The 23,533-nt window shown below is 40.4% G+C and overlaps 1 protein-coding gene across 1 annotated transcript in view; it reads left to right on the forward strand.

The window, feature by feature from the left end:
* SLC71A2 (solute carrier family 71 member 2) overlaps nt 1-23,533 on the forward strand; it is a 49,603-nt gene that overhangs the window by 4,624 nt on the left and 21,446 nt on the right. The window contains exons 2-5 of the mRNA XM_048849967.2: nt 8,271-8,366; nt 17,512-17,574; nt 21,225-21,352; nt 22,449-22,563. Coding sequence (XP_048705924.1) covers nt 8,271-8,366; nt 17,512-17,574; nt 21,225-21,352; nt 22,449-22,563 — 402 coding nt within the window. The remainder of the gene's footprint in view (nt 1-8,270; nt 8,367-17,511; nt 17,575-21,224; nt 21,353-22,448; nt 22,564-23,533) is intronic.

The raw sequence follows: 23,533 nt of genomic DNA on the forward strand, positions 1-23,533 counted from the left end.
AAGTTTGGGAACCCTTGCTATACAGTAACTGGGTGTGAATTTTACTATACAACAATCATAAAAATTAACTGTGCACTCTGTTTTTTGCCATTCAGCTGTTCAGACTTGAGTTTTCTTTCTTTGCACTTTTCTCTGTTCTTCAAAGGCTTTGGTGGAAAGGTAGATTTCATATTGGGCTCTGAAAATGTACCGACAGGGTCATTTTGAGCTCTTTGTGTTCTACAGTCTAGGACCCAACATCAGAAATGATGTTCCTCCAGTTCATGAAAGTTTTACTTTGGACACTTTTTCTGTGGCCCCACTCAGTGCAACTGTCTTAACGGGTGGCCTCTGAGGTAGTCTGGTCCAAAATTATTGATTATTAGTACTAGCACTGTGAATTGGACAACAAAGCGAATGAAGTGTGATGTGCGCTCTGTAGCTTGCTCCACCCTAGACAAACTGCCACATGTTGTACAAGCTGGAGTTTGTTTATGCCAGCTGACCACCCTGTGATTAAAGCAATAAAGGTCATAAAGCAGCACTATGGGGTCATCTTTGTTTTGCTCTGCAGTTCTGTCCAAAATTCTTACGTTGTGCATATTACGATGGTACTCAAGTTACTTTAAATTGCTTTTTGTCCAGTGGGAATGTCTATATCAATATGCCATTTAATTTGCAGTAATGACTACTCAGTACTTCACTACTGTTCATGAAAACAAACAGAGCATTTGATATCTGAGACTTCAGACTTGAGTTGCCACCTACCCACAATGTTTGTGGTATGCTGCCTAGGAACTATGTATGCTGAACAAGAGTTCCATTGTATCTTAAGTCATTGGCAAAATAATTTGCCTGGAATAATTGAAACAACTCAGGACTTGAAAAAGCACAATGTTATGATAGTGTGTAACTATCACTAAATTTGATGTACTTTGTGTGGTTTACAAATAATAAACATGAACCAATACCAACATGGAAAATTTACTTTCTAATGATAACGCAAAATAGATAAGTTCAGTGTAATTTGAAATACTGAATTAAAGGGGACTGGATGTCTTGCAGGTTCAGTAGCAGAACAGAGAGACTTTGATCTCTGGGTGGCTCGTAGACTAAATGAAATCAGTGCCTTGTTGTCTCACTTGTGTTCTAAAATGCCTAAAGCGAAGAAACCATTATCACAAGTTTTTCCCTTTCCGACAGTTTTTCAGAGATGTTGATGATTTGAAGAAGCATGGAAAAGTACTGTGTGCATCCCTACAGATAGTCCCTGGAAGTTAAGGTTGAGGCTTTTTAGGAGGGTCACATGGGGAAGCTTGCATAGTTGTTGCCCATACTGTACCTGTTGTGGCTATGGAGCGTCAGGACTAGTATCTTTTCGGGAGCAGAAAATTTTATTAAAATAATCCAGAAAAATCATCAGGATTTGAATTAGGACTGTGGCATTATCAGGCCATTGTAATATGTATTGTTCAAGATCTTTTGACTGGCAGATTATACATCAGTAAATAAGGAGACAGAAAAACAATGTAATGTATTTTTTTAAGAGTAGAGAAAATGGCACTTGGGCACAAAAATAGACGTTACTGAAACAAAATATCATTTCACCTCATTTATTGTATTTCCTCTCTGATCATCCTACAAAATGACTTACTGTAAAGCTTAGCTTCTGAGGAAGCAAAAAGACTCAATGCAAATTATCTAATGCACACTTCACCATATATATAGCAAGACTCAACTTTTTTTACCATCACTCTTCAGCCTCTTCTGTGTTCTGCATTTCAGAAGTGTCGAGTGGTAGGACATGTACGAACTTTTACGAAGATATTGTCCCTTCCTTACAAAGTTTATAATCTAAAAAGATAAGTGCTCTACAAAGAATGGGGAAGAGAAATGCATTTAATGTAGATTGAAATAGTAGGTTTCAGAGGAACAGCCGTGTTAGTCTGTATTCGCAAAAAGAAAAGGAGTACTTGTGGCACCTTAGAGACTAACCAATTTATTTGAGCATGAGCTTTCGTGAGCTACAGCTCACTTCTGATGAAGTGAGCTGTAGCTCACGAAAGCTCATGCTCAAATAAATTGGTTAGTCTCTAAGGTGCCACAAGTACTCCTTTTCTTTTTATTGAAATAGTATATATTTTTTCTTTTAATTAGCAGATTAAATTATTACCAGCCCTTCTTCCTAGCTGTGGATAATTGGCTGAATCCTTATAGACATTTTAGTAGAAGTGGGCCTTCATCTCGATTTAAATTAGGATATGTTAGTTTCTTTGTGTAACATAATCCCTTTTCTGATCCACATGTAAGGGCAGAGTGGAATAAGAGAAAATTCTGTTAAACTGAATTACTCAGCTGAGAGAGATGTATTCATCGGTAATTAACTTCACAGCTATTTGGTTAGCTGAATCTACAAGTTCATCTCTTGAAACAGAAAGAAATTGTAAGCTGAAGAGACGTAATAGCCATGGAGCAAGGAATGCTGGGGTTCGAAAGTGCAGCCAAACTGTTTGGCTCTGGGCTTAAGGAGCTTTTGGCAACTTTGCAGAAGCCTGGACTCCACTGGAGAAGTCTGCAAAGGTTGTAAAGAGTACTGGATATTTCCTTTATTAAAATAAACTTTAAAAAAAGTAAGGGAATTTTAAGGTTGACAAGCCGCGCCCCCTGTTTCTTGTTAGGGATGCAAAACTAAATATTCAAGAAGTTTTCTCCTGTGGTATACACAGATGAGCTACAAATGTATCTTCTGTTTTGTTAAATGTGAACTAATGTTGTGTATACTATGAAACAGGAAGTGTAACATGGCTGTTATCCTGGGAGATCTTGACTTTAGGAATTTTGGTAATATTGCATTAATTCTAGTCTCTCTTCTTTTTAAAGCAACTGCATAGATAACTGTTGGTTCTGTACCAAAATAGGTACATGGAAGTGTTAATAAAGCTTAGTTAGCTGAATAAACTGGATAAAGGCACATAAAATTAAAATCTTTAAAATGGTAAGATTTAGTGACACAAGCACAAGCTGGGGTGTTTTGATTTGTAAAAAATAAACGAAAGCATCTTGAAACTAAATACAGAGTAGGTGATTAGAGTGTTTGAAGTAGTGCTGTGAGTTGCTACTCTGCTGATTGCAGCAGTATGAATACAGGAGAGGTGAGAGATCATCCATAAAGGTAAAAAGCTACACCTTAAAAGTCCCTTAACTGTCAAATTTCTCACTTTATTTTCTTAACAGCACATTATCAGGTCACTTAATATAGACAAAAAGAAAAGGAGTACTAGTGGCGCCTTAGAGACTAGCCAGTTTGAGCATAAGCTTTCATGAGCTACAGCTCACTTCATCGGATGCATTGAGCTGTAGCTCACCAAAGTTTATGCTCAAATAAATTGGTTAGTCTCTAAGGTGCCACTAGTCCTCCTTTTCTTTTTGCGAATACAGACTAACATGGCTGCTACTCTGAAACCTGTCATTAATATAGACAATGTGTTCTTTTGAAAGACATAACAAATAGTGCATGAATACAATGTCTACATCAGTGGAAATATGTAGCCATGCTTAGCTGGTACCAAATGTCTCAATACCGTCTATTATTGTTTGGGAAAGAATTCCCAGGAGGGGGAGGAAATACTAAAGTTCATGCAAATATCAATTAAGATTCATAGACTAAACTCAGTTAATGTTTTTCCACTATTTAGTGGATTTGAGCGGCCAGTGTGGTGAAAATAAAATGGTTCTGGTTGAACTAAAAGCATCCAACATGGGGAAGGTGCACTGAAGGGGTACAGCACCTAGTACTCTGGTCATGATGGAACCCTTTTGCACTAACATAATACAAATGAAATAACAGCGGGGAGATTTATATACATAGAGAACATGAAACAATGGGTGTTACCATACACACTGTAACCAGAGTGATCACTTAAGGTGAGCTATTACCAGCAGGAGGGGGGTGGGGGAACCTTTTGTAGTGATGATCAAGGTGGGCCATTTCCAGCAGTTGACAAGAAGGTCTGAGGAACCGGGGGGGGGGGGGGAATAAACATGGGGAAATAGTTTTACTTTGTGTAATGACCCATCCACTCCCAGTCTCTATTCAAGCCTAAGTTAATTGTATCCAGTTTGCAAATTAATTCCAATTCAACAGTCTCTCATTGGAGTCTGTTTTTGCAGTTTATTTGTTGAAGTATTGCCACTTTTAGGTCTGTAATCGAGTGACCAGAGAGATTGAAGTGCTCTTCAACTGGTTTTTGAATGTTCTAATTCTTGACGTCTGTTTTGTGTCCATTTATTCTTTTGACCAATGTACATGGCAGAGGGGCATTGCTGGCACATGATGGCATATATCACATTGGTAGATGTACAGGTGAATGAGCCTCTGATATTGTGGCTGATGTAATGGGTAAATGGTTGCTATGAAGCTGTCTGAGGAACAAATGCTGCCAAAAGGGGAGTCTGACACCAGTCTGTAACTTTGATCAGAGGAGTTAAATAAAGTAAAGTAGGTTATCACACTTATCCTGCTATAGTACTTTTTCAGGGAAATACTAAAAATGTAACTCTCAATAAAGGCCAAAAGTATGGTATTTGAACCACTAATAAAATGAGCTTTATTTTTTTCTTCTCCTACCAGTTCTTGTAATTACAAGTTGTGCTCTTCCTCTTATAATGTAGAAGTCTTAAGAAGCTAGATTTATCCTCTGTAAGAGTTCATTGGGAGTCTAGGGAACAGGTTTGTTCATGTTGAATGGCTATGTTCTGGTTGAAAATGTTTTTGAATGGCATTCTTGGAATGCAGTACTCAAGTCACAGGCAACACGTTAAAATGAATGTTTTGTGAATTTACTGTTCTGTCTTTCACAGAAATTTAACTTTGGGGAGGAGAGGGGGGAAAGAACATAGAGAGGAAGAGATGTGTGGTGGAGTGGAGCTTTGTTTTTGTTTGATATTTTTAATATCTTGGTTAGGTTAAGTTAGGATTTTTTAATTTTGCCCAACAGTGCTGACTGGCTAATAAGTTTGGTCATTGGCTCATTATTTGGTATTAATGAGAGAGGGGGATTTTGTGTGTTGTACCTGTACTTTTCTTCTTCACTGATTTTGCAGCTGCGTGTTGAAAGATGGTTTGGTTTCTCTTTATCATAGCACTTGCCGTACACTTTCTCAATACATAAATTACAATAACTTATACAAGAAATACGAGTCATGATATGGCAGGAAAATACTTTATGAAATTTCTTCATGTCACTAGGAGCATTAAACTTTTAACATGTTAACTCTTCAAAATGTTGTGACGGAGACAAGGAAAATAATCTACTCTATGGTTCAGGTGATTATCCAGATCACTTTGATTCTTCCAATGCCACACTTAAGTTCATGTGTTCTTCCTCATCTGCTGCTATAACTCCATGTTGTGGTTTTCCTTTAAGATTTGGCGGTGAGGAGCCTATCCTTTATCTTCCAGTTTCAAGAATTCTGAAGCTGTTACATTTTAAACTGATACCCATTTGTATTACTTCTCATTTTATAAACTGGGTTATACAAATTGTCTCATTCTGTTACAAGATACCAGAGCTGTATGTTTCACTATTTTGAGTACTACTACGGTGCTTCTCCTTTTGGGGGAAGGCTCTCCTTTTAGAGGTCATGTTAAACTCAATGTTCAGGGAAGTTCCTCTGAAGTATTGCAATTTTGAGTCCTGTAGGGAATTTCCAAGACACAGGGCTTGGAAGTATCTTGATTGTGACAAAGAGCTGAAAACTTTCTCTTTTTGGGTAATGAAAATGCTTTGTGATGTGGTCTATTCATCTTACCACACTTTAAATATTTACAACTACTGTGTAAATTTTCAGTATAACCACTTGAATACCGGTTTCAGAGGAACAGCCGTGTTAGTCTGTATTCGCAAAAAGAAAAGGAGTACTTGTGGCACCTTAGAGACTAACCAATGTATTTGAGCATGAGCTTTCGTGAGCTACAGCTCATGCTCAAATACATTGGTTAGTCTCTAAGGTGCCACAAGTACTCCTTTTCTTTTCACTTGAATACCCTGTCCTGAAAACACCTGAGGCACTTGCTTAACTTTTCTACCATGAGTAGTCCTATTGATTTAAATGGAAAGGCTCATGGTGGTAAAGTTAAGCATATGCAGTAGTGATTACAGGATTGGCGTTTAAGAGGCACTGGCTGTGAGTATAATGTTGTGGATTATGTATATAATCTATCAGTGTACCTTATTTCAAAGTTAGATGTCTGATTTTTGCCTGCATTAACCTGCTTTGACAGATACAGAACTTAATTTGTTGTGTATGTGTGCTTTTGGGAGAAGAGGTATGCAACAGCAAACAAATATTTAATAACATCTGATGGTCAGGTTAGCAATTACTGTACATTTATACACTTGATGTCTACTCTAGAATTCTTTTAAAATCCCACTCATGACATGGTTCATCTGAACAGCATGTTTAAGTGAACTAACATGGTAATAAAAATGCCTTGTCATAGGCCCTGATTAAAGCACATTTACAATCAGATGGTTCCCCTGGTATATCAAAGCCATTGAGCAGAGGAGGAACAGCAAATCCATAACTGTATTATGTGTTTTCATCATAAGTGCTCTGTAAACATGAGTTAATGAAGCCTTAAAACACCCCCTCTGTGGTAGGTACTTGAACTGTTTTACAGATGTTGTAGTTAAGGCAGAGGGGCTACAGAGGGGAAGGAGTCTGTATCGGAGCCAGTAGAGCAACAAGTTCCTGGGTCTCTAATCCTTTGACATCTATTTCTCTCGACAGAGTTGTAAACCTTTTTATGGCCATATGATTAAAATTGGAGAAAGTCTTAGTTGGAGCTTATTTAAAGATATGAGGTAAATTTTTCCAAGTTGAAAAATATATTGAAATAGTGAGCCAGGAAAAAACTCAAATCACTTGTTCAAATCTGTTGCGATTGAGAACTTCAATGCAGTTATTCAGGATGGAATATATAGTAGTCTTTCTAATGCGTAGCAAAGCACAGGTTGTAATTTAGTGCCTTTAATACCATGGAGCTAAATATACCAAACGGGAAAACAATAGAGAAATGTAAAGGTCTACATACACCATGTCACGTTGCTGTTTATGATGAAATAGCTGATAAAGATCGGTGTTGCTCATTTCTGTGAACATATGCAGGACTTGAAAATCACCTACTTGCTATTCGTGGATGGACAGCTGTGCCTGTTGATTTAGGGTGCTGAAGCCATCAACTTCCGCAGAACTTAAGCTTTAATTTATTTTTGTCATGTTTCTGTCCATTAGGCATGTGATACTCTGCAGTGTTGCCTTTCTGATACTGAAGATAGACTACTGTAGTGCCTTTGCTGTTCAAACTAAGTAACTTGTAAGAATGATTAGTTTCACTTGGGCAGAACACAAACTTCTGGACAGCGGTGAAACCGAAGGGAAAAATAAATTTAATTCTGCTGCTGCTTGGTAATCTACAAGCTGGAGTTATTCACAGGAGTTGAATAACTGGGTTATTCACAGGAAAGACCCTCCAAAAAAGGAGACTGGAGGTGGGATAGAGTAGTAGAAACTTTTCTCCTGACACAGAGGAAGGTTAAGAGTGGGGAGATGTTTCTCCTAATCAGCTGGAGGTTGGGAAAGCAGGTCTTCAGATATGCTGGAGTAACTCCTGAGGAAGGTTCATGGGCAGTACTCTTAGACCAGTGGTTCTCAAACTATTTACCACTGTGGGTCATGTATACGGCCTACAATGTATTATGTGGGCCGCATCCAACACTATCTGTATGGCCCTGATGATGTCACATGGGCTGCAGCCGTGCTGACTGGGCCACAAGTGGCCCATGGGCCACAGGTTGAGAACCACTGTCTTAAGACAAATCTAAGAAGCCTCCCCCTTCTCTGAGTGCGGAAGCTTAGCTTCTTCCTAGGGCATTGCTCCTAGACCTCGTTGTTGGATCTGCTCACTCCTCTCCACAAATCATTCATACTGTCTATAGCTGTTTGCTTTAGAAAGCTAAAGCAACATATCAAATGGGGAATGGCTGGTGGCTTCAGGTTAGGGCTTTAGTGGTCCTTTAGAGTGGTTGGAAGGGAAGGTTTTTTATGTTGATGTGATCAATTTCTCTTACCTTGGTTACTTGGCTCATTCAGATCACCTTTAAAGTGTTTGGGTTTTTTAAATTGTAGGTCACCTTGAAAGCCTATTACTGTTTCAAAATGTTATGTAAATTGGGAAGTCACTTCAAAAGATATGCATTATTCATATTTAAATATCCTTTTATTTTTAGCAGCAAGGTATTGGTCGACCAAGTGTGTACCACGCTGTGGTGGTCATATTCCTGGAATTCTTTGCCTGGGGACTATTGACAACTCCCATGCTAAAAGTGAGTATTGACAATCTGTTTCTCTTTCCCTGTGGTAATGTCACAGCTCAGTTTGTTTACTTTGGAGATGCTGTTCATACTCTCTGGGGGCTCTGGTTTTAAATGAGCTTTTTTATTCCCCAGTGTCTTAATAAAGCAATTTGAAGTCTCTGACTCTTTTTGCTTATATCAAGCCATCACAATTTGTACAGTTGGTATTCTGCTAAATGGGACCACAGCTGGATTGTGAGAGGGACTGCAAGTCTGATCTGCAATTCATTGGTAGAGCACCTATGGTGCTGTATCTTAAGTCAGTGTTGTCAAATCCTCATTTTAATAAGAACAAAAAGTATTTCAAAGAAAAAATTAACTGCAGAGGTTTTGTTTTATAATATAAAGACTATAACTAATTATGGGCAGTGAATATTATAATTTTTACTGAAATGTGGGTTGCTATATCAACATAAAATTTGCAGTAAAATTTATTAAAGATCTTCGTGTTAGAGTAGATTTTTATAGCTGCTTAAACCCTTATAGAAGGCAGCTACTCTCCAGATGACTAGATCATTTAAAGGATTGGCAATAGGATATGGAGCCTTGTATCTTCAGGTTAGAGGTGTAAATTCTTTCCAAATCAAGACTGCCTAAGGGCTGGTCTACACTGAGGACTTATATTGGCATAACTACTGTCTCTGAAGGGTCTGAAAAACCCACACGCTGAAGTATGTGTTGTGACTATTGTGACTTAACCCCTGCTGTAGACAGTGCTATGTTGATAGAACATTTCTTCCTGTGACCTAGCAACTGCCTCTCCAGGGGGTGGATTAATGACAGTGATCGGAGAACCCTTCTGTGACTGTAGTGAGTGTCTACACTAAAGTGCTACAGCAGTGCAGCTGCAGCTCTGCCGCTGTAGTGTTTTAAGTGTAGACACTCTGAGTTATCAAACAGCATCTTAATGATAAAGATATGCTAGTATCTCAGGCCATGGCTACACTTGCAGATGTAGAGCGCTGTGAATTAAACCCGACTTAGTAGAGCGCAGTAGGGAAAGCGCTGCAGTCTGTCCACACTGACAGCTGCAAGCGCACTGGCGTGGCCACATGTGCAGCACTTGCAGCGGTATTGGGAGCGGTGTTTTCTACGTACGATACACTAACTTGCAGTGCATGTTGCTTTCTTGGGCTAAGGTTTCTTTTATGTTATGCAGTAATAAAGAATGTTTTCAAAGCAAAACATCAATTTATTGAAAAGAAACAACACAACTGCTTGGGAAACACAAAGGACAAGGGGGTGGGGTGGGGAAAGGTACAATCACAGATTTGCGTATGTCCTGTCTCTAGCGCTGTGCAGTAAGTGCTGCACTTCAGGATGGCTATACTGTATGGTGATGGGGGTTGAGTGCAGTGGGTAAGGGTTGTAGTTTTCAGGGCTGGGTGTTGAAGCTACAGGTGTTGGAGGCAGCTGGTGGTGGTAACAACCCAGATGTTGGGGAAAGCGGTTTGGCGGTGACATGGGGGCACAAGGGAAAGAGTTTTGGGGCAAGGGCTGTAGCGGGGGGCGGGCGCAGTAGTGCTCTGCCTGCATGGCTACGAGTACCTAGATCGAGTCCGCTTGGCACTCCATGATGCTTATAAGCCTCTCTGTGCTTTGGTGCCGGCCATCCACGTTCTGCTTGCAGACCCTCCTTTCACTCTCCCTCCACTCCTGCACTTTTTGATTTTCATTAGTTGAATGCTGCATGACTTCTTTGCTTCTACATGGCACTTCCTGATTCTTTGCAGCCTCTTGGCTGCTGCTGACACAGACAGCTGAGATCTTAAGGTTGCATCTGTAAAGCAAAATGCAACACTTAACAGAGGCAGAATTGTTCACACCAGACAGAGCAATGATTCCCCCGTACTCAAGGGCAAGCACAGTCTACACAATAGCATAATTTGCCTGTCCCAAAGCGAGCGTACATAACCCACGGGAGCCCCAAAATGGTGAGTAAGCACAGGGTCAAGCGTGACTGATTGTTTCACGGCTGTACTGTCCTCTGGGTTTGTGTGCCTTGGGGAGAGCCAACAGCAGCACGGGGCCCCTAGAGAATCATAGAATATCAGGGTTGGAAGGGACCTCAGGAGGTCATCTAGTCCAACCCCCTGCTCAAAGCAGGACCAATCCCCCAACTAAATCATCCGAGCCAGGGCTTTGTCAAGCCTGAACTTAAAAATATCTAAGGAAGGAGATTCCACCACCTCCCTAGGTAATGCATTCCAGTGTTTCACCCTCCAAGTGAAAGTTTTCCCTAATATCCAACTTAAACCTCCCCCACTGCAGCTTGAGACCATTACTCCTCATTCTGTCATCTGCTACCACTGAGAACAGTCTAGATCCATCCTCTTCGGAACCCCCTTTCAGGTAGTTGAAAGCAGCTATCAAATCCCCCCTCATTCTTCTCTTCCGCAGACTAAACAATCCCAGTTCCCTCAGCCTCTCCTCAGAAGTCATGTGTTCCAGTCCCCTAATCATTTTGTTGCCCTCCGCTGAATGCTTTCCAATTTTTCCACATCCTTCTTGTAGTGTGGGGCCCAAAACTGGACACAGTACTCCAGATGAGGCCTCACCAATGTGTAATAGAGGGGAACGATTACATCTCTCGATCTGCTGGCAGTGCCCCTACTTATACATCCCAAAATGTCATTGGCCTTCTTGGCAACAAAGGCACACTGTTGACTCATATCCAGCTTCTCGTCCACTGTAACCCCTAGGTCCTTTTTTGCAGAACTGCTGCCGAGTCATTCGGTCCCTAGTCTGTAGCGGTACATGGGATTCTTCCGTCTTAAGTGCAGGACTCTGCACTTGTCCTTGTTGAACCTCATCATATTTCTTTTGGCCCAATCCTCTAATTTGTCTCGGGCCCTTTGTATCCTATTCCTACCCTCTCCTCCCAGTTTAGTGTCATCTGCAAACTTGCTGAGGGTGCAATCCACACCATCCTCCAGATCATTTATGAAGATATTGAACAAAACCGGCCCCAGGACAGACCCTTGGGGCACTCCACTTGATACCGGCTGCCAACTAGACATGGAGCCATGGATCACTACCCGTTGAGCCCGACAATCTAGCCAACTTTCTATCCACCTTATAGTCCATTCATCCAGCCCATACTTCTTTAACTTGCTGGCAAGAATACTGTGGGAGACCGTGTCAAAAGCTTTGCTAAAGTTAAGGAACAACACGTCCACTGCTTTTCCCTCATCCACAGAGCCAGTTATCTCGTCATAGAAGGCAATTAGATTAGTCAGGCATGACTTGCCCTTGGTGAATCCATGCTGACTGTTTCTGATCACTTTCCTCTCGTGTAAGTGCTTCAGGATTGATTCCTTGAGGACCTGCTCCATGATTTTTCCAGGGACTGAGGTGAGGCTGACTGGCCTGTAGTTCCCAGGATCCTCCTCCTTCCCTTTTTTAAATATGGGCACTACGTTAGCCTTTTTCCAGTCGTCGGGACCTCCCCCGATCGTGTTGGATCATATTAAAGAAGTTCTGTATGAAAATCACAAATGAGTTTGATTCCCCATAGTTTAAATTCCAGGGTATTACTAATTAAGAGGTCTCTTGGTTTTTGGTACTGTTTCTCTCCCTCTATGTGTGAAACTTGCAAGCTGCTAATTGTGTTAGTACATTCTAAGACAGAGTCTGTTCTCAAAGCAGTTCACACAGAGAGACTCAAAGCAATACTCTGTAACAACAGAAACAGCACCCAGAGACTCCTTGCCCTTTTGTTGTATTAACAATTGTGATTAAAATAGAGATAGAGGATGTATGTGGATGGATGCTTGGTGTGGATAATAACTGAATGATCAGGGAGGTGCCAGCCTAAGAATCCAGTGTCCATCGGCTGAAGAAGGCGTCAAGTGGAAATAACCAGAGGACCCCCCGGAGGGCAGACTGGAATCCACCCAACAGCCTCAACAATGGGAGAACCAAAGAACAAGATAACATCTTGGAGCCGTCAGGAATGTGCTATCTGCTTATTGATTCAGCAACAGCATGATGAAGGAATTCCCATAGACTGGCATAGGAAGAAATTCCTATAAAAATAGACTCTAAAAAGTGAGAACTTTGGGGGTCTGATTCTGCAAACCAACTTCCAGGAGCATCAGATGAGCATCTGACAAGGCCCTGCTCCCTCCTCATGTCCAGGCCACCTGGCCAGTGGCTTGGCATGAGCAACTCTAAGGCTGGTAACTATGATAACAACCTTGCAGAACCTGTGTGTGTGTATGAATGAATGAATGAATGTGTGAATAAATATGAGATTGAATGGAATGTTATAACTAGAACTAACTGCTTACTATGATTCTTTCTGTATTCACAATAAATGTGGTATTTTGCCTTTTTCCCTTTAATAAGATCCTGCTGATTTTTATTTTATTGGTACAATATCATCCATCCATGACAGTACTCCAGTCACGTGAGTTATCCAACCAAGTCTCTGTTCTTCCAGTCACATCATAATTCCTTGACTGTGCCAGGACTTCCAGTTCTCCCTGCTTCTTTCCCAGGCTTCTTGCATTTGTGTATAGGCACTTGAGATAACTTGCTGTTTGTCCTTCTTTGTTAGTATGAGGCAGGAGCCCTCCCCTTTCATGCTTTCCTGCTCGTGATTCCTCCCGATATCCACGTCCCCACTTAGCTTAGGGCTTTGGTCTCCTTCCCCCAGTGAACTTAGTTTAAAGCCCTCCCCACATTAGACTGAACACTGTCTCCACATTTTCCACAGGAGGTTCGTCCTGGAAGATCTCGCTGCAGAGGGTGACCTGGGAAGCAAGGGAGGGTCTTCTGCTGCAATGCGGCTTCTGCCCTGGCCCATATGCAGCTTGCCTGTGTGCAGCACTGGTCCTCCCGCCCCTCACGCACAGTGGCGCGGACAAGTTAACCTTACTGGGATAAGGGCAATGTGCTTGCGTAGGTTTTTCAGTAGAGCCACTGTTGTCCAAGTTCTGGCTGAGACCTTTGAAGAGATCACTGAGGCCGATTACTGCGATATGAGAGAGAGCACATCAATGCCCTATTCCGCATCTAGGCATGCATGCAGCCCTAACCCTCCTCGCCCCAAGAGCCTGCACGAAATAACTTCCTTCCCAAAATAAAAGCCGCTTACCAGGAACCTCCTCTGGTGTTTGTCCTTCCCCAAGCACTGGCCGCCACAACTGGCTGCCTTCCTCCTGGCTTGAGAACAGCTCCTGGCTGCATGCATCTAGGGATTCCGGGGTGTCATCCTCTGCCGGAGCACCCTCACTCCCACTTTGCTGCTGCTCCTCCTCCAGAGCCCAGTTCAACAAGGCAGAAATGTCCATGGTGGTACTCGGCATGGAGGTGGGGTCGCCCCCAAGTATCGCGTCCAGCTCTTTGTAAAAACGGCAGGTCACGGGGGCAGCACCGGAGCGGCGGTTTGCCTCTCAGGCTTTGCGGTAGGCATTCCGCAGCTCCTTCACTTTAAGCCTGTACTGCAGTGCATCCCGGTCATGGCCCCTTTCCGTCATGTCCCTTGATATCTGCTCGAAGGTAATGTAATTCCTGCAGCTGGAGCGCAGTTGGGACTGGACAGCTTCCTCACCCTAAACACTGATGAGGTCCAGCACCTCGCCATTGCTCCATACTGGGGATCGCTTGGTGCATGGAGGCCTGGTCACCTGGGAAGATTTGCTGAGAGCACTCCACGCCTGGCTGAGCAAACAGGAAGGGGATTTTCAAAATTCCCAGAGAATTTAAAGGGTGGGTGTGACAGTTGGTCACCTGAGGGCAGGGCAGTAGAGTTCAAAGTGATGACCAGAGTGGCTAAAGCAAGCATTGTGGGACACTTCTGGAGGCTGATCACAGCGCAATAACAGACCAGGGCATCCAGCGGTGCCGCCGCAAATGTTATTCCACTCAGCGAGGTGGAGTACCAGCAGTGCTGTAGCCGTGGAGACAGAGCGCTCTACGTACCTTGCCAGCGTGGACGGGTAGTGAGGTAGTGTGCCCAGGGCTCCTTTATTGCACTGTAACTCGCAAGTGTACCAAGCCCTCAGTCTTGTTTCTCATTGAAAAGTGTCCATATAACATCTTGGTCATCTTTCAACAGATTCAAGAGTCAGAGGCATGAAAACCAACATTACTTTATTCCCTAGGAGCGTCCCCTCCAGAATGGTGGTGGTGTATATTGTCATGAAAGTGAAATTAAGCTTTTTATTTGATACCTTTTGCTACATAGGCTCTTTAGATAAAGGGCTTAGGTTTCCAGTCCTGTTAGTCTCAATGCTGTTCACCAGCACTAAATTCACTTTTAACGGTATTAACAACAAAAAGCTACCTACGTCTGGAAGGGACATCAAGTCCAGCCCCCTGTGCTGAGGTGGGACCAAGTAAACCTAGACCATCCCTGACACCTGTTTGACCTGTCAGTTTTTAAAAACCTCCAATGATGGGGATTCCACAACCTCCTTTGGAACCTTATTCCAGAGTTTAACTCCCTTTGTAGTTAGTTTTTTCCTAATAGCTAACCTAAAATTCCCTTGCTGTAAATAAAGCCCATTACTTCTTGTCCTTCCTTCAGTACACATGGATATTAATTGATCACAGTCCTCCTTATAACAGCCCTTAACATATTTAAAGACTGTTATCATGGCCCCCCTCAGTTTTCTTTTCTCAAGGCTAAACATGTCCAATTTTTTTAATCCTCTTCTCATGGTTCAGGTTTTCTAAATCTTTTCTTATGTTTGTTGCTCTCCACTGGACTCTCTCCAGTTTGTCCACATCTTTCCTAAAGTTTGGCGCCCAGAACTGGACTCCAGCTGAGGCCTGATTGAGGCTGAGTAGAGTGGGACAGTTACCTCTCATGTTTTGCAACACTCCTATTAATACATCCCAGAATGTTATCCTTTCTCCCAATTGCGCATTGTTGACTCCTATTGTGATCCACTATAACCCCCAGATCCCTTTTTGCAGTACAATTAACTGGTGATCCCCCGTTTTGTAGCTGTGCATTTGATGTTTCTTTCCGAGTTACAGACAAATGCAAGCACTATATCAAATTTCATCTTGTTAAAGTCAGACCAATTCTCCAATTTTTCAAGGTCAGTTTGAATTTTAATTCTGTACTCCAGAGTGCTTGCAACCCCTCCCAATTTGGGGTCATCTGCAGATTTTGTAAGAATACTCTCCACTTCATTATTCAAGTCATTTATGAAAATATTGAATATTCCAGACCCAGGACAGACCCCTACGGGATGCCATTAGGTATGCCCTCCCTATGTTGCAGCAAACCATAACTGCTTGTTGAGTGTGGACTGTCAGAAGCCTTACTAGAATGAAGATAAATCATGTCTACAACCTCCCCACTAGGCCAATAATTCTGTCAGTGAAAGAGATTGGTTTGGCATGATTTGTTCCTGACAGATCTATGCTAGCTATTCTTTATAATCTTATTCTCCTCATAGATACCTATGAATTGATTGTTTAATAATTTCTTCCAGTATCTTTCCAGATATCGGAGTTAGGCTGATTAGTTATAATTCTCTGGGTCCTCTTTTTTTCTAAAGATAGCTACTTTGTACCTCCAGTCCCCTCAGACCTCAACCATCGTCCATGAGTTATGTTAGAAAGAATCACATAGATTTAGTAAAATCAGAGTGTTTTTTAAACATCTAATTTACTTTTTATGGTTTTCTACCAAAACCAACTAAATATAAGAAAGAAAAGTAGTTGATACCGAAGTCTGGGACTTCCATCAGAGTGGTGATTGCTTCATAGGAAAAAAACTTGAGATACTCTGTTTAAAGATAATTGATTTGTACTTTTGCTGGGCTTCTTCCTTTATTTTTATGACGAGAAACGTGCAAGAAGTTAGGATCTTTTTAAAAGCTGCTCTGCTGTCCCTCTTCTCCACCTGGAGTCCTAATTTTCTGTTTGTGATTTAAAAGATTAATTAAAAGCAGAAGCTGATGAAAAGTTGATTTAAATAGCCCTGGTAATAAAAGAGGATGACACATGAAAAACATAATCCTGTCAGCAGAATTATCTCTAGAAAGAAAGCTATTAATGTGGCATAAACTGTGGCATAATGCTGTTTTTTGGTATGTGTTCAATATACATATAAATAACTTTTATGGATGTTGCCAACTCTGGTATAGAAATATACGGATGCATTTTATTTGAGATTTTGTGAAGAGCTTTGAAAATTATGCTGGTTTAAACAAGTAACATCCAGTTCTCTTCCTAGCACTAATCCATAAAACTTTTGTATGCACTTGTCCCCTTCTAATAGACAAAGCTAAGTTATAGAAATTGATAAAATGCCTCATGGGTAATATTCTAACAAGTTTATTTACATCTAATTAGAGTTTACTGGACTAGTTCAAGAGCATGCCTGTGATTGTTAATGTGCTTTAATCAGGGCTTGTAACAAAAATCCACTTGGTATGTAAAGAATGATAGATTTATGCATAATTGTACTAGTAACCTTAGATGTCCCCTCCCTGAGCAACAGCTTCTATCTGCATAACTGTTAGAGACCCAACAGGCTCTTTACTCATAGCTGTAGAGTTGGCTGTACAAATTGTAGATCTTTTTTTTTCACTAAGTTACTAACTTTTCAACATCCTTTTGAATAGTTTGTCATCCTGCTAATAATAATTATAATCAAATTAGACTGAAAATGGTGTTTACCTAATATAGCAGTGCTTGAACCAGTTATTCGGGTATAATTGTACTACAGTATTTTGGTGTAACTATACTGGTATACTAGTATGAACCCCTACTGGACACAATGATTCCAGGATAAGAGTGGCTTTTTTCCCCTGGTGTAGTTTAAATCTCTTCCCATGAGTTAAATAGAAGAAAAACACTTTTATCCTGGAATAGGTGTCTGCTCAAGGATTATATTAGTATAAATATATTAGCTTAAATTCATACCTTATCTTAAATCAGTATAATTGACTCCTGTACACAAACCCTAAGAGTTCTGCTGTGAGTCTGATAGATAAACTTTTAACAAGGCTTGGTGAAGTTGTGTTTGTATTTGTACCCTCCTTATTAGTGAGAAAAAAATGATGACAAAAATGTAATCAATCCTCATTTCCCTTCTTTTGTTTCTTAATTCACACAACCTAAATTTTAACATGTTCTTTCTCTTTAGGTCTTACATGAAACATTTCCTCAGCATACATTTCTAATGAATGGTCTTATTCAGGGTGTTAAGGTAAGACTCTTAAATAGACAGTTGAACATAATCTTTGTGTGCTCATGAGTTACAAAGATGTCCATGTTTCAGTCACCTTTTTCACTTCATTTTTAATCGTAACGTCTAGAATGCTTGGAATTGAAATAGATGTCTAAACCAGTTTTTTTTCCTCATCCATAAGTATTTTTTACAAGCTTATGCATCAGTTCGAAGGCGTTGGGATTTGTTTTCGATTAACATTTGAAGCATTTTCTGGAAACTTAAACCTTTATTTTGCAAACAGAGGTCATATGTTGAACTGTGACAAGATCCATTTTCTTAATATTTACAGTCTTCGTATCTATGCTCTTATTTTTCAAATCCTGAATTAGTAAACAGTGCTAGTACGTGACAGATATTCCGATTTCTCCCCCCTAATTCTCCCTCTTTCTCAGGTCAACCAGCATCTCATATTTTTTTTTAAAGAAATGTACATAAGAGTGGCCATACTGGGTCAGACCAATGGTCCATCTAGCCCAATATCCTGTTTTCTGACAGTGGCCAATGCCAGATGATTCCGAGGGAATGAACAGAACAGGGCAATTGAGTGATCTGTCCCTTCTTGTATACTCCCAGCTTCTGGTAGTCAGAGGCTTAGGGATACCCAAAGCATGGGGTTGAGTCCCTGGCCATCTTGGGTAATAGCCAGGCCCTACCAAATTCATGGTCCATTTTGATCAATTTCACAGTCCTAGGATTTTTAAAATTTTAAATTTTCTTGATTTCAGATATTTAAATCTGAAATATCAGTGTTGTAACTGTAGGAGTCCTGACCCAAAAAGGGGCTGTGTGTGTGTGTGTATTGTCACCCTTACTTCTGCGCTTTCGTCCCGTCCCCTGCCCACCCATGAAATCTGTGTAGTATAGTGTAAAAGTACACAAGACCAGATTTCACAGGGAAGACCAGATTTCACGGTCCGTGACGTGTTTTTCACGGCCATGAATTTGGTAGGGCCCTACTAGTAGCCATTGATGGACCTGTCATTCATGGATGAATCTAATTCTTGATGTAGAAGGCGGCAATAGGACTTTCTGTCTCTAGATTTGAGCATGCAATTTTTTGCTGCTTCTTTTCGAAGGCTGAAATTTTTCATTTTCTATTTGTAAACACTGACTTCTCACATCCCATGTTTTTGAATTGATGGAATTCGGTCTTGGGATGCATCAGGCGAGGTATTTCCAGTAGAGATAAGGAGTACCGTTATACAGGCACTGATGAGACCTCACCTGGAATACTGTGTGCAGTTCTGGTGTCCCATGTTTAAGAAGGATGAATTCAAACTGGAACAGATACAGAGAAGGGCTACTAGGGTGATCTGAGGAATGGAAAACTTGTTTTATGAAAGGAGACTCAAGGAGCTTGGCTTGTTTAGCCTAACTAAAAGAAGGTTGAGGGGAGATATGATTGTTCTCTATAAATATATCAGAGGGATAAATACCAGAGAGGGAGAGGAATTATTTAAGCTCAATACCAATGTGGACACAAGAACAAATGGCTATAAACTGGTCATTGGGAAGTTTAGACTTGAAATTAGATGAAGTTTCCTAACCATCAGAGGTATGAAGTTTTGGAATAGCCTTCCAAGGGAAGCAGTGGGGGCAAAAGACCTATCTGGCTTCAAGATTAGACTCGATAAGTTTATGGAGGAGACGGTATGGTGGGATAACATGATTTTGGCAATTAATTGATCTTTAAATATTCATGGTAAATAGGCCTAATGGCCCGTGATGGGATGTTAGTTGGGGTGGGATCTGAGTTACCCAGGAAAGAATTTTCTGTAGTATCTGACTGGTGAATCTTGCCCATATGCTCAGGGTTTAGCTGATCGCCATATTTGGGGTCGGGAAGGAATTTTCCTCCAGGGCAGATTGGAAGAGGACCTGGAGGTTTTTTGCCCTCCTCTCTACCATGGGTCACTTGCTGGAGGATTCTCTGCTCCTTGAAGTCTTTAATTTGAGGACTTCAATAGCTCAGACATAGGTGAGAGGTTTTTTGCAGGAGTGGGTGGGTAAGATTCTGTGGCCTGCATTGTGCAGGAGGTCGGACTAGATGATCATAATGGTCCCTTCTGACCTTAATATCTATGAATTGTAGACTTATTAAAGCGTTATCCGAGTGCATTAGGCTTTCTGCCATTAAGATATACTTAATTGAATCACGCTTGGACCTAAAAGCACTGACATTCTACCTTTGTTTAAAAAAGACCCGGAAAAACAATACAAACATATTTCTGTAAATAACACACACTACTACAGAAAACATCAAGGAGCAAAATACAAATTGGCCATGATTCAAAAAGTGAACCCACCGCCTCTGTCCTGTGACATCTCAAAGAAACCAAAAGAAGAAATTCGTCCTATGTGGTTTTTATAGTGAAATAAAACTCTTTTGAATAAGAACTAAACGAAAACTGACAGGTTTCAGAGTGGTAGCCGTGTTAGTCTGTATCAGCAAAAACAACGAGGAGTCCTTATGGCACCTTAGAGACTAACCAATTTATTTGGGCATAAGCTTTCATGGGCTAAAACCCACTTCATCAGATGCATGGAGTGGAACGTATACAGTAGGGAGGTATAAATTAATTTGCAAACTGGACACAATCAAATTAGGCTTGAATAAAGACTACGAAAACTAATTTCCCCCTGCTGATACTCTCACCTTCTTGTCAACTGTTTGAAATGGGCCACCTTATTTACATTGGCCTCATTAGCACTACAAAAGTGATTTCCACCCCTTCTTGTCAACTGTTGAGAATAGCCCACTTCCACCTTAATTGAATTGGCTTGTTAGCACTGACCCCCCACTTGGTAAGGCAACTTCCATCTTTTCGTATGCTGTGTATTTTTATACCTTCCTACTCTGTTCTACTCCATACATCTAATGAAGTGGGTTTTAGCCCACGAAAACTTATGCCCAGATAAATTAGTTAGTCTCTAAGGTGTCCTCGTTTTTAAACGAAAACTGTTGGTCTTAGTTCCTGTGCTTTCTCTCTACTCCAGAATCTTTCCCCCAAATTAAATAACATTAGAAGAAGAAAATGAACCATTTTAAGTACTGTCGGGTTTTTTTGTATAACACATCAAGAGTTTATTGATAGTTGCAAAGCTGCTAGTCCTGTGACTGTACATTTGAAGCCTTTGTCAAGAATTTGATGATTTATCCAATTGTGGATAAAATGAAGGAATCCTAGCTAGAATATCAGTTAATCTGAAATAGCTGAGGGGTTTAAGCACATAGCAAATAATAAACGTTGGTACAAAACCAGGAGAAAGATTGTTCCATTGCCTAACCAGTTCCATGCCACAGAAAAGGAAACCTAGGCCAACCTTGTTATAGTGGCACAAAGAATTGAATAATTGAATTGGGTAGAAAGTTAGTGGAAGAATATAGTTTTATAAGTGTCCCGTAGCTTTATTTTTATGTAGGTTTTTAGTTGAAGGTTTTTATCCCTGTCTTATAAATTAAATAAAACCTAAAACACTTGATCATTAGCTCTGAAGTTTCCTTATCCTACAACAGCTATGAATCAAATCACAAATTAAATCAGTTCAATTTAAATTGTAGTTTAAAAAAAAACTTTTTATGCCTCAAAATGCATTTACAAATCACCTTTTCTTCTCTCTTACAGGGTTTTTTATCCTTTATGAGTGCTCCATTAATAGGTGCTCTATCTGATGTGTGGGGAAGAAAGTCTTTTCTTCTTGTTACAGTTTTCTTCACTTGTGTCCCAATTCCATTAATGAGGATAAGTCCATGGTAAGTGGTACAGCAGGGGGCCGGCAATTGAGTTTGCCACAGCAGATTGGTGTTTGAAAAGTAAGGATAATTAGGCAAGAAGAAAATGATTTATTTCTCAAGGTGTGATTAAATCATCCTGACACTTCTTTGTTCATGTTCTAAACATTGATTTTGTGTATAGGGGTGTTAAAGAAGCAATGTTTCCTGTAAACTGATTTAGTGACTGTGTTCACACAAACAAAAGTCTAGCAGTAATTGCTAAAAATGCTTAGAATGCATTAAATGACTGCACTACACAATTTTCAACACTAAGCTCTACTACATTTTTTCTATCTGAAACCTTTACAGGGATGCACTAATAACCAATATACTAAATATACTTTACAAGCCAAATGAATGTCTCATGGTAGCAATTCTAAATGGGTGAATAACAGTGTGAAGTATAAAATCTTTGGCGTTTGATTGTAGAGCTCTGAAATTTTAACTGTATTGCCTTGTTTTCCCTTTCCCTTTACTTATTTCCCTTTACCTTTATTTGCTGTATTTTGGGGAAGCAAAGCTATTAAAGGAACTTTCTACACCTGCTGACTTAGAGCCTGTAATCATGCTCTTGATTTTGATTTTTTAATACATGGGGATTAACTACCACTAACGCACTGAAAGGTGACTCCAGAGTAACATTTTTTGCAGAAAAACTTTTCCACTTTAGAGCAACTGTGGATTAAGTTTTCACAGTTGTACTTGACAACTGAAATTCATCATAGCCTATATTGTTCTTTTCCTTGACAGTTTTATAATTTTATGGGAATCATTATCCTTCATTAGCGGTCAGTCAGAAATTGGGAATTTCTTTTCATAATTCTCTAGAAAAAGAAAATGCTGCTGTTTTCATTAGATCAATATACTTTGGTGTTTGACAGCTTCATTGATACAGATTTTACTATATATATTGTTAATCTACAGACTGGTTAACATTATGTATACCTGTATTTTAAATTATATATAAAGTTGTTCTAGACTAAATATTAACAAATATTTTCATGGCATAAACAGTGTATTTTTGTAGTAGAAGATAAATTGGGGGTATTTTCTAATTCTCCTTTTGACTTTTTAGGTGGTACTTTGCTATGATTTCAGTATCTGGAATCTTTTCAGTTACCTTCTCTGTAATATTTGCCTATGTAGCTGACATAACACAAGAACATGAGAGAAGTACTGCCTATGGACTGGTAAGATGTACATAAAAAATGTAAATTCTTGTACACTAAAGCATTATCAGTAGAGCTGTTTAGGGCACAGTTTTCTAACCTGTGGCCCTTGAGGCTCTAAATTCTGGCCCTTGAGGGAGATTGTATCAAGAAGAAAACTTGTTTAATTATATGTTAAAATGTGTTTCTTGATCCATATCTTCTGATGTTAAAATTGAAATATTTGAATCAGCCTTTTTACTACAGGTAGAAGAGTGGTACAGTGGTTAGACTAGCATAGACTTGGAAGATCTCTGTTCAAGTCCTTGTGACTTCCTTAGTGGCTTTGGGCAAGTCAATTAGCCTCTTTGCCCCTTTTGTAGAAAGACGATAATACTCGTCTCACAGGGGTGTTGTGAGGATGAATCTATTAAAGGTTGTGAGGCGCTCAGATACTACAGTAAAGGGGTTATGTATGTATATGACTTATAGGTAAATAGTCGATAGGAAGCACCGCTTCTCCTAGGAGCATCTCTAAACAATTTTTGTCCCTTCTCTGATGCTCAGCAACTCATCTGCTAGCTGCCTGCTACACTGTGGGGGCGGGATGGGTTGGTAGCTCTGATTTCCATTGCTTGTTTTATCTGCCAGCGGAGATACCTCATGGAAGAGCAGGATCAGAGCTTTCTTGGCTTTGCCTGAACCTAGGGATTGCCTAGCAAAGGGTGGCTCCTCACATGGTCATGTTGGAACTGGCAACCCAGGAGAGGGGCAAAAGAGAAGATGAGAACCAACAGAGCTTTGTAGTAATCTGTCCTAGACCAGGTTAGAGCAGCTCTCTCTACTCTTAACCTTAAATTGCACTAACTTGCAACAAATGGCTTTGGACCCAGCTCTGTGAAATACTGAGGGCGTGATTGGTCCCCTGTGACTTTAAGTGTATTTAGACATACAGACCACCTAGGTACAGCTCATGAAACCAGAACACCTGAATGGAAAGAGTTTTAAGTCT

Source organism: Caretta caretta, chromosome 5 (genome assembly GCF_965140235.1).
Source record: "Caretta caretta isolate rCarCar2 chromosome 5, rCarCar1.hap1, whole genome shotgun sequence".
NCBI classification, from domain to species: domain Eukaryota; kingdom Metazoa; phylum Chordata; order Testudines; family Cheloniidae; genus Caretta; species Caretta caretta.